This window comes from Asparagus officinalis, chromosome 4 (genome assembly GCF_001876935.1).
Source record: "Asparagus officinalis chromosome 4, Aspof.V1, whole genome shotgun sequence".
Lineage (NCBI taxonomy): Eukaryota > Viridiplantae > Streptophyta > Magnoliopsida > Asparagales > Asparagaceae > Asparagus > Asparagus officinalis.
Window position 1 is genome coordinate 17458040 of NC_033797.1, and position 12184 is coordinate 17470223.

Below are 12184 nucleotides of genomic sequence, written 5' to 3' on the forward strand. Positions count from 1 at the left end.
TACCGTTAATTATTATTAAAATAATTTTGAACAATTAAGAATTGTTTGAAATTAAAATCTATAAAGCAAGTCTAATCCTATATATAGGTTTCATATGTAGCCTTATAAGAATAGAATAACAAAAGAGAAATAGAAATTTGAGAACATATCTCTTAATATTGATCCTCTTCGGTAACGGGTGGATTTCACTTGAAGGTTTTTTCTCTTGAGGAAGCTATTTCGAATCGATCTTGGGACTGATTATTGAAGAAATTCGGAAAGCGTTTCAGGTACTCTTCTAATTTTTGATTAATTTTGATTAATAGTCATGATATGTATATTCTGTATCGTTGTATGTCATGTTTCCAACAAGAACAGGAATCGAAGATACCATGATAATAAAAGATCTTCCGAGGGGAAAGGATTATCTTTTTCATTGCATGGAGGTGTTCATATACAACAGCAATAGTAGAGTTCATATCAAAACCATCCCACACAAATGGGATGAGCTGCACCATTAATAGAAGAGTTGTAATTCTCAAACTAACCCTCTAACTGCCCGTGAATGATAGGGGAGAAGTTCCAGTATCCTAGGCAATGTGGGACCAAAATAAGGAAAATAAGGTAGCCTGACTACAATGTTTACACATGAGTCGTGACATCTTAGAGGCAGATTATTCGTAACTACAAACAAAATATTAGAACTAATATAAATTAGAAGAGATACGATATTGGTTTCTTATGCAAGTAAAATTTGGAAAATAAGTGACAGATAAAGCCTTCATAAAGGGTAACGCAAGGTGCACAAAGACAACAGAGACAGATAGTAAAGTTTCTTAGTTATGATTTAAGAAAGTCTTGGTAAAGATTAATAAAATAGTTACGTACTTGCCCATTTACCATTACATCAAAACACTAGTACAGCACACTCAAAAAAAATTAAAAAATTAAAAAATATTAAAAATAGAACACTTTTGCTTACCCGCCATTCCCCAAGACATTTCCAGAGAGCAGCAAATTCAGTAGGCCCTATAAAAAAGTTGAAAAAGGAGAAAAGAAGTAAGAGGAAGAATATCACTTTAAGACCATAATTTTCTGTATATTATGAGACTTATTGAAGTTTTAATATCCACAACAATATGCACATAGGTAATGCAAATAACACAAACTAAATACACTAGAAAGATCTAATAGACTCTAAAAGTCGGTATAAATAAACATTATCAACAACATTTTAATTGCCGATGTTAGAGTAAAACAATACTAGTAGAACAGTACCAGATGAGATCTTACAGTGAAAGGGCTACAAGTACCATATATAAGCACAACCCGTAAGTATATTGCCTATAATAGAACTTCAAGACTTGACTGAATAATTCTATATAGTTCGTTGTTGGATTCCAATTCCTTGCAATAAAACAGGCCCCTATATTAGACATTTCAACCGAATACTCAAATGTAGGATTATTTCCTGAACAACAATAATAGCAACCGCTGCAAAATCAATTTCAATATCTTTTTCAAGAGAAAAAGGAAAGCTCCACGTAAGTCATTGTGAATCCAGTTCAACGAGTAAGGCTTCCAACATTTTAAACAGAAGCAAATACAAAGTAAAATCACTTTTAATTGAGCAATTTCTGTTTCTATGACTATCAATTGATCTGCGCACCAAATAGAATTCAAAACTAATTAAAAACTCAATAGCTTAACACAGACAATTAAGACCAAAGAAAATTGGGTATCACAAACGATTAAGACCAAAAATTTTACCCCACGGTCTAAGCTGAGAAAAATTAGACACAACAAACCATTGAACCCAATCAATAGACTAGACAATCCAAAATAATCATCAAAAGCATCAAAAAGAGGAAAAGAAGAAAAAGCAAGTAAATTTCACAAAAGCAATTTCAGTTAATTTTCATAAAATCGCCATTAACTTCAAATTTTAAATACATAATTTTTTTAAAAAACTAAACTTTGAGAAGTTCCACAAAACTCCCCAAAAACTTTCGAAAAGTTTCAAACTTTTGGGCCAAATTTCGTTCTGGGTTTTATCGAGGAAGAAAGAACAGAAAGAAATTATTTTTTTAAAGGAAAGGGGAGTCTTGTTTAAAGGTTCTACTTATACATGGGGAGTTTATTTAATTGGGTTAAAAGAAGATTTTCCCTTAAAGAAAATGATCTCTCCAAATTAGGTGGTTTTCACTACTTTTTAAAGTTAATTGTAGTTCTACGCCAATCATGCTAAAGTCCAGGGGGCTTCCAAAGCAAGATAGAAACTTTTCTGCAAAGATTAAGGAATCTCACCAATCTTGGAAGGATTCCTAGGATCCCCAAACAGAAACATAAGCAATCGAATAGTCTTCCTACTAAACTTCTGGTACGCAGAAGTCAACGCCGCCTGAAGCTCCCACTCATCGATCGACCCGCTCCGATCTCGATCCACAGCCTGAAAGCTGCTCACGATCTCAGGATGAGTCCCCGGTGGAAAATACCCAAACTGTCCCCCGGAGAAAGAGAGCCGTAAGATTGAGGCTGAGGAGGCGGCGGAGGAGCGTAAGGGCGGTGAGCGGAGCCGGGCGGAGCGGAGAAGTCGGAGAGCGGTGGAGCTGAAGGGGCGTAGTTTTGGGAAGGGTAGCGGTTAAAGGACGCCATTGGAGAGCTAGTTAGGGTTAGGGTTTTGGACACAGAACGGGGAATCTGGACGTTTGAGAGAATTCTTGGTGCTGTTAAAAGTGGTGGTTTTCTCGTTTACTCGAGCTCGGCCGAGGTTTTGCCTTCGGTTTTGAGATAGAAGGGGATACATCCGTGTGGAAGTTGTCCACGTCACCGCTTACGGCTGAGTCATGACGCGGCTAGTTGGGGGCTGTTTGGTTGTTGTTGGTAAAGTTGTGTATTTATGACACAACTTGGAAAGTTGTTGTCCAACTCATAAATTTCACTTTTATACTTTTCTCTGTTTGTTTTTTATTCCATTGGAATCATAAAACACTTGTTTGGTTTGCAAGATGAAACTTTAATTGTTTGTTTGGAAAGTGTAAAAAGTGGTCCCTACTCAAATGATCATATTGGTTGGAATTATTTTTTTATTATTTTTTCCTAACTTCAATGTTAGCTTTCTCCTAAAATAATGTCTTTTTTCATGAAATCACTTTACAAGCCACATCAGCATATGAAATCACTTTACACTATTTTCACAACTACAAACAAACAATTGAAAGTGATGAAAGCTGACATTGGGACCCACTTTTTTTACACTTTACATCCTTTTACATGGTAAAAACATACAACCAAACAGCTAGGGCTGTTTGGTTTTTCTTGGTAAAGTTGTGTATTTATGACACAACTTGAAAAGTTGTTGTCCACCTCATTAATTTTACTTTTATACTTTTCTTTGTTTGTTTTTTATTTCATTGGAATCATAAATTGTTTGTTTGGTTTGTAAATGTAACTTTAATTGTTTGTTTGGAAAGTATAAAAAGTTGTCCTTACTCAAATGATGGAATTATTTTTTATTATTTTTTCCTGACTTCAATGTCAGCTTTCTCCTAAAATCATATCTTTTTTTTTATAAAACCAATTTACAAGCCACATCAACATATGAAATCATTTTACACTATTTTCACAACTACAAACAAACAATTAAAAGTGATGACACTGACATTGGAACCCACTTTTTTACACTTTTCCATCCTTTTATGTGGTAAAAACATACAACCAAACAGCCCCTAAGACGATCAATAAGTTGGTAAGCTCGGCGCTTTCAGATTTATCCGGACACTCCGAATGACATTTTGAGTGATCAATAAGAAAACAACGGGAAAATTTTAAAATCATACGAAGTGAGCGAGAACTTGCTTTACATGGGCTTTTCATTGGACTCCGTCGGTCGTACTTCTCAAATGATCTTAAACTAGAGTCAGATGAGTATAATATAGGAGGGTGGCGATGACATCTACTACTAATTTTAAAAACAGAACCTCAAATTTATTATTTATACTATTGTAAACTTTTCGGTCTCTAACATATTATTATTCATATTACTCGTAATTTTTTTCCCATAAATATTATTCATATTACATCGTAATTTTTTAATCTTAAACATCCTCTATATGCTATAGTAGTTTTTGGCATCTTATTCATTGTTCGAGCTGATGAAACATTTTTGGACCTTGAAGATATTGTTCATATCTTTTTTTCTTGAAAATGATGAATTTAACATTTATCATACATTACACATATATAAATCTTTTCTAGCTCAATTATAAAAAGTTAATAAAACTTGCTAATTTGTATATTACTTTGTTAACTAGTTTGGAAATTTCACTCTGTAAATAGTAATAAAAACTACCATAAGCTTTTATTAAAAATTATATATATAAATCATATTATCAATTTGGTGACGGATATAACTTGGTAAATAATGCATGCAGCAACCCGCATTCTTAATGCTAGTGTTTAGAATGATAGTATCCATTCTATATATCCACTAACCCATTCTATATATCCATTAGTATTTTAGAGCATAAGACTACGCTCTCATTGAAACTTGGATAGTTTGTTGCAGCGACATCGACCTTTGAAAGTTGCAACAACAAGAAGAAGAAAGTATTTATTCTAAATATTTGGGATCAGCTATATAAATCTTATTTTTAACATTATGTTCTTTTATTGACACATTTTTTACAGTTCATTAGAAGAGGGGGGGGGGGGGGGGGGGGGGGGGGCTGAAGTCGAATATCAGTACTCCACTAAGTATCAGAGATGCTGCGTTAAGGGAACGTTTCTATCTTTTATGCTGCATTTGGATGGGGGGTAAAGAGGGGGAAGGGATGAAAATGTTAAGTTTAACTTCGTTTGGTAGTTTTATTGGGAAGGTCAAGAGCGGAAAGGAATGAGAAGTTTTCATAAAAACTTCTATGGTTTCTTTCACCCTTAAATTGGACAATAACATATGAAAAAGGAAAGAAAGTAAAATTTGATAATAAAAAAGACACCTTCACCATCCATAGTAATAATGAATCAATATGGTTAAGATTCATTTTATTTTCTTTCCCTTCCCATAATTAGAACTCCCAAATATTATAGTCTAAGTTCACCTCTGTTTCCCTTACAAAAAACCAAACAATATATTATATTTTCCCTTCTATTCATTATCTTATCTTATTTTTCATTTTTTTTAAAATTTCCTTCCCTTAGTGAGCTCCCAATCATGAAGATCTGTATGATAAATATTTTTTTTATTTTTATGTGCGCGATCTACACTAGGTTGCATACATACATGGGAAACCCATTTTTAGTGACCTAGTTCAACGGGAAACTGAACTGGTGCTTCATCAGCCTTTTACAACTAGTTCTATTCTATGGTCTCTGGAACGCTCGATCAATGTTGAGTTGCCATAAATCACTTGGGTCCCAATGTGACGACTTCCACATCTCCTCCAAAAAGATCACTCCAACAAAAACCACGTTCTTAACGTGTACCTCAAGCTTTACATTGTAGGAAGGGGGGGAAACCCAAACAAGACAAAAATCGTATCAAGAGACCCAATTACCACTTGACAACTAGAAAAGCTACCCGATGACTCCAGCACTGGACACTGACGGGTTGCGTCCTTGTTTGCCATGACGTGGGTCCCTCTAACACTCACTCGTAATCACAAGCGGATTTGATGTTAGAAGGGTACATCACCCGTTTGGTGTGATCCGAATCCGGTTTGAAGGTATAATCGTATAAAAGCGAATAGCTACAGATACATCCGGACGCATATATGAATATTAAGGGCTAAAATAACAAATTTGGGTTAAACAGCGTCATCCCTTTACTATTTTGGTCTAAAAATGACACCGGCAATAATTTGACCTAAAAAGTGACAAATCGATGACAAATAGTCTTTTCTGATCGCCGGATTTATTTTTTAGCAAAAAATTAAAGAAATTTTATATATAGATCACTTAATATCTCATGATTTTTAAATTAACACATCTCTTTTTCTAAATTTTTAAAATTTATTAAAAAAACACCATCTTTTTTACTATATTCTTCCCACCATCTTTCTCCATTCCCTTATTCTTCTTATACCCTAACCTTCTCTCCTCTCTCACTTCCTCTTCTACCTTATTTCATGGATTATCATACATTATAATTTCATTTATTTCCTCCAATCTCTTTTACTCCAAATCCCCAACATCTCCTCCTCTCTCCCATTCCCTCTTCCTTCTTCTCCTCTTCCTTTCTCTCACTCTCTTCCTACTCGCTTCACCCACTCCCAACACCCAAAATTAAACATCTCACCATAATTTTAACCTCATTCTTCGTACTCTCTTTTCCTCGCTGCTTCTTACTCCTCTTTCATCTCCAATCATTAAAAAACCAAGCACCTTAAGAGTGAGGATATGTAAAAGAAAAGGGAGAGAATGGTGACGATTGGGAAAAGAAACGAATGAAAAAAATGACAAGAAGGATGAGGGAAAAGTTGATGGGAAGGGAGGGAGATAGGAGTTCTTTTTACAAATTTTAAAACTTGAGGGGTTAAATCATAAAATATGACAACTTTGAAGGGTACATATAAAACTCTTAATTTTCTTTCTTAAAAAATGCTTCTGGTAACTAAAAAGGTTTATTTATCACCAATTTGTTATTTTTTAGGTCAAATTATCGTCGGTATCACTTTTAGACCAAAATGGTAAGATGTGGCACTATTTAGGCCAATTTAGTATTTTAGCCAAATATTAAGATTCAAGTTCGGAAGAATGTCGACACATTTATAGACGTCTTTTCTTAATTTTGATAGGGTTAGGATACGTACGTGTGTCTATATACAGTGCAGATATCGGACAAAAACTAATCTGGCTTTAATTAATGGACTAAGTTTGATTTTCATAAATCTAATTCTAAATTTGTGGGCATGTTAAGTAAGTTTGTGAGATGTGATCTTACAAATTTTACTTTATCTAAAAGAATTTATTGTCTCGTATAGTATGTGTTGTATCGAGAAAATTATCAAGTCCAATAAACTACTGAGAGTCGGCCACGCGTCATAATTAATTCGTTGAGTTCTACTAGTCCAAGAGCCCAACCTGGGTGTAAGCATCACCGACCTCTTTGGCAACCTAAATCCGAGACGAATGTCTTCTACTTGGGCCCTCGCTAGAGAATGCCTCGAATGACGAGACGACCTATCAGCTTCAACAGTCGTACTTCACCGATCAATGACCATCGCATTTAATGTTGATTTTGAATCATCATGACCCTTCAGACCGAAGTTATGACTTCTCGAACCATGCCGGCACTTCACCTGTTTGTGTCACTATTGCATTAAACGTAAATATGACTCATTCAACATACTACTGATATGTGCAAAGTGCAATCCGTTTAGCCGACTGCACCGACCATGTCAAATCACTGATGCGCCCCTACCAATCCTCTATAAATAGTGGGCAATCTTCACTATTTGAAAAGTATGCAAAAAACTGTGAAATAACTCCCTAAAATTAGTATATGTAAACTTACTTAGTCTATTATTGACTTGAACGTTGAAGGCATGCCAGAGCAACAAACTTCAAACCTCTAACGTGGAGAAATCTTGGCCTACTTATGGAGAGGCAAGATGCCCTACACCTCTCAGCAGGAGGAGGCAGGGGGGTGGGGGCATTGGCCTTAGAGGGGAAAATATGGTACATTCCCCCCCCCCCCCACCCCCACCCCACACCCCTCTAATACCCATGAATACATCTCTCCTCCATGCTACAAGCCACCACATTCTCCTTCTCTAATGCCACATGCCCCCCTCCTATTGGAGGGGTGTAGGCACTTTGGTGTTCCATGAGCACCTAAAATTTCCTTCCTAACACGTGTTTCCTATGCAGGATTCTACTTTTCAATGTCTAATCAACTATCAAAGAAGACCAATGGATCCTAAACTCCTCTAAATATCCACTAAACCATACAATCAACTCCCTAACATAAACAATATGCATACTTTTGAGTTTTATTAATCTCTCCTACCTTTATGTAGTTGTATTTATCTTCCTATCATCTTAGGGGATGTTTGGTTCATTTCCATAAAACTATGGAAATGTATTCCCTGAGAAGAAACCAAATTTGGATTTTTTAGGATTTCTAAGGAATTCAAAACTTGTGTTTGATATGAAATGATAAAGTAAAGAATAGGAAAACATATCCAAGACTCATGTTTGTTTCATTTCTAAAAAATAAGAAAACCACCATCATAGAAATGCTATCAGCAACATTTAGACTGAAACCAACATTTTAATTCCTTCTAATAAAATTACAGACGTGTGAAATTCTTGGAACATTATTAGTGAAATAATAGAACCTACACAGTTTCATCGTGGATAATTGTAAATTGAATTATTTACGAAATGCACAGGCTAAATTTCCCTTCTTTATTACTTCTTTCGTATACTGGAAAAGAGGGAAAATCATCAACAAATCTTACTATTTGCAATATAATTTTTGTAGGGGAAATTCACGATTTCTATATCTTCTATTTGAAGTCTCACTGCTAAAAATTTTGGCATCCTAGACGGAAAATTCCGTCTAGGATGCACAGAATTCCGTCTAATCCTAGACGGAATTCCGTCTAGAATAGCCGTCTAGAATGTTTCCGTCCAGGATACAGTATTCTAGACGGAAATTCCGTCTAGAATACATCCTAGACGGAATATTCTAGACGGTTTTTATTTCCGTCTAGAATACATACTAGACGGATTATTCTAGACGGAAATTCCGTCTAGAATAATTCATCCTAGACGGAAAAAAATTCCGTCTAGAATGAGTATTCTAGACGGAATTTCCGTCTAGAATAATCATTCTAGACGGAAATTGATGTTTTTTATTTTTTTAATTTTTTTTTAAAAAGGCATCATAGACGGAATTTCCGTCTAGGATACTTTGCTATAGTAGTTTTTTTTTTTTTTTTTTGCAGAATCTACTTGGGATGCATATACACAATATTGAACAAAAAGAAATTATATTCATATCCAACACAATATAATTATATTCCAATATCAAATCCCATTATATTCAAATAATACATTCACCAAAATACTAGAAAAAAATTGTTTACAAACTTTTACATCAATTATTTACACGAATTCACATAGGATTTTCCCTTCGCAATCAACTCATCATCATCACCACTCTTCTTATTAAGCCAAACCTATTCTTCCTTGATAGCATCTGACGTCTTTCCTTTTGCAACAACTTCCAAACACTTCCCAAATAAAACAAATGTAATTAACATAGAACTTGTCTCAAAATAAGTGGGGGATGAAAACCCAGTAATTGCACCATATAGAAGGGCACAAACAGAGTAGAAGTAAGAAGCCGAAGTTCCCAATGCAACCAGAACATCCATGTTTGTAGATCCATTCCGCAGTGCTCTATAGGCTGCTACATAGAATCGCTTGCCAATTACAAACTGAACAATACTCACTAGAACCCACTTCAACAGATCACTGATTATAAATGGTCCGAGATTTTTGTTTACAAAACAATTTATGTACGGAAGGCGTATGAGGAAGACAGGAACCTGTTGCATAATAGTTCGGAAACAATTAGTGTTGAGGAAGACAGGGCTTCACAACACAAGTGCTTGTGCTACATATGCTACAAGCAGTTGGGCAGGATCACATATTACTAGTTCATATCAGTTTGGATGGTTATCAAACAGGTCAGTGATCACTGGATTCAAATACAAATATCAGATAAATCATTTGAACTATTTCCTGTGCTATTTATTTTCAAGCACCATCTGCATTCAAACTTATTTGTTTTCTGTCGTTATAGAACAACCATACACAAATGTAAAGTAAAGATTTCTGCTATAATTATTGGCTCTCGATAGAATGTAGTTCACATGATTCTAGAGATAACAGTTATATCCCTATTTCTGCTAAATACTCCACTATAATTTCTAGACTTTCCAGATAAGAGAACCAGATATATGAACATATTAATACATAATTAATACATAATTAATACAAGGATGGCTACTTAACAGACATCAACTTTATGATTAAAAGCTGCTATGCCCAAATATTAATACATAATTATGTGCAACTATGCAAACGAATAATTGACAGATTGGTTATCCATGTATTAGTATTGGGTCTGATTACCACTCCACCAATTGCCTAATGATATTCTAATCCATGAATCATATTAAGAAAAGGCATAAGATATACAGATATAAGCAAAAGCATACTCACACTGAGGATGAGACTGGAAATGAAAAGGTGAAACATTTTTGAGGCTTCTCTGGCATCATCTGACACTGTTCTGCTGTATGGATTCCAGACGTGCACCTTAAACTTACCACTGCTTTGGCTCTCAACAGCATCTACAATGGATCTTAAACCTGTAGCTTCTGGGACAAAGACAACTTCTATTTCTGAAACAGCATCATTAACAACGAAATTCCACATAAGAACAGAAAACAGTGGTAAGTATGAGCTCCTCTGTCTTCTTTGTTTGCATTGTTAAAGAATACTGATATACTTTAACTATTTATTCTTCCATCGGAATAGGCACACAGAATTTTACCATCAGAATATCACATGGCATTTTACCTTCCTGCTTTAAAACATATCGTCTCATCTATTTATTCTTCCATCTTTTAAAACATATCGTCTCATCAAGGGTCAATCCTATAAGTTCCTACTCATCTATTTATTCTTGCTCAACATAGAGAAAATTCTGGTAAGGTTCATTGATATTTCCAATATTCACCTCTAGTCATCAGCAGCCTTTTAACCATAAGTATTGAGCCTGGGTTTTGCCATACTAGGATAGCTGCTACCAGCATATTTAGTAACACGTCACTAGAAATACAAGTCTAAACAAAACTATAACACACTAGACATATAATGTATTACATAAATAGTGGAAATAGCAGCAGTTAGTAAGCAAAACAAAGCTCTTAACATGGAATTGAATGATTGTTTACGTGTAATTTACTTCAAAACTAAGAAATCTAACCCAACATTAACAGACATATATACAAAAGATGATGAAATAAAAGAATGAAGGCAACTTTAAGCACAAAAGAAGAAAAAACACTCCCCATATTTGAAATATCAGGAACATCACCCAAAAATCATAATTTCACATGATCTTATAACATATGAGCAAGCAAACAATAAGTCAAAGAATTCATGTTCTCTTCTTGTAACTCAATCGCCAATCCAACTAAAACTACAAAGCAAAAGCAGCATCCTATCATTTCGCAAAATAGAGCCCAAAGAATTATAAATGAAAGAATCAAAACTCAAACCTTGGTGGTGGTGAAGTAGCATCACTCGCTTCCGCCTTCCGGCTTCCTCCAAGTCCTCTCGGTCCTCTCCTCCTTCAACCCATTACCCACCCCAACCTCCTTCCTCCAAGCATTACGCTTCGGTTCCCTAATCTTCATAGCCTCAAGCTTCTCATCAATCTCCTTCCAATCCTTCCCCTTCTTCTTTAAAACCTCTTCCCTCGGCCTCGCCGCTCCAAAAGGATTCGACCCTTTACTCTTCGCCTCCACCTCCTTCTTCTCCTCCCCATTAACCTTATTAACGACCGACAATGTCCTTGGATGAAGCACGATCCTCGGCCTCGAACTCCCTCCATTCTCCTCCCTCTTCTTTCCCCAACTATCAGAATCAACTCTGTTCCCTTTACTTCTCTCCTTATGAAAATCGAAACCCCTCCTTTCTCTCCTTGCTTCATTCACCGGAGGCAAAGTCCCCTTCTTTGATATCCAGCTGTCCGATTCATCAGCCCTCGACTACGAACCGAAGAACCCTCGACCCCTCTCGGCCTCTCCCTCCTCTCAAACCCCACTGGAGTTTTCTTCGTCGATCCCCAATCATCTACCTCGTCAGTCCGGGACGGCCCGAAATCCCCCTCAGCAAGTGCTTGCGCTCCTCGTGATGAACAAAGGGGTAGAAAATATTGTGCCCCCCTCAGCTCAGGGCCGGCCCTGGCCCCAACCCTAAACCCAAATCATCAATCAAAATAAATTCAATTTCAAACAATAAACGCCCTAACTATCAAGAACTGAGACTCACGTGGACATGTGGTTGCTGACGGTGGTCAGCGGTCGCCCCTGCGGCCGGTCTCAAACGAGATGGAATAGCGTCTCAGAGTTGTGGACCTCGGTCGAGTTGAGGACGTTGGTGGCGACCTTAGCGAGGGTGA

At 36.1% G+C, this 12184-nt stretch overlaps 2 protein-coding genes across 3 annotated transcripts in view; both read right to left on the reverse strand.

Annotated features, from left to right (window-relative positions):
• Positions 1-2836, reverse strand: part of LOC109836768 (probable calcium-binding protein CML48) — an 8831-nt gene extending 5995 nt beyond the window's left edge. Inside the window, 3 exon segments of the mRNA XM_020404769.1 lie at positions 962-1008; positions 2287-2491; positions 2494-2836. Of these exon segments, the coding sequence (XP_020260358.1) occupies positions 962-1008; positions 2287-2491; positions 2494-2634 (393 nt within the window). The 5' untranslated portion in view covers positions 2635-2836.
• LOC109836769 (copper-transporting ATPase RAN1-like) lies at positions 9005-12184 on the reverse strand. Of its 2 annotated transcripts, XM_020404771.1 has the most exons (4): positions 12055-12184; positions 11280-11978; positions 10216-10397; positions 9005-9536 (listed from the first exon to the last, which is right to left on the reverse strand). In XM_020404771.1, the coding sequence occupies exons 2-4, from the start codon at positions 11299-11301 to the stop codon at positions 9165-9167; spliced, it is 576 nt and encodes a 191-aa protein (XP_020260360.1). In that variant the 5' UTR covers positions 11302-11978; positions 12055-12184; the 3' UTR covers positions 9005-9164. The 2 variants fall into 2 exon arrangements, with proteins under 2 accessions (XP_020260360.1, XP_020260359.1); XM_020404770.1 differs by having other exon boundaries at positions 10216-11978.

Coding starts and splice junctions, on each gene's coding strand:
- LOC109836769 (XM_020404770.1), bottom strand. CDS start 10,431: ATGTGGAATTTCGTTGTTAATGATGCTGTTTCAGAAATAGAAGTTGTC. Junction 9,537..10,215: donor TTTCCAGTCTCATCCTCAGT/GTGAGTATGCTT, acceptor ATTATGCAACAG/GTTCCTGTCTTCCTCATACG.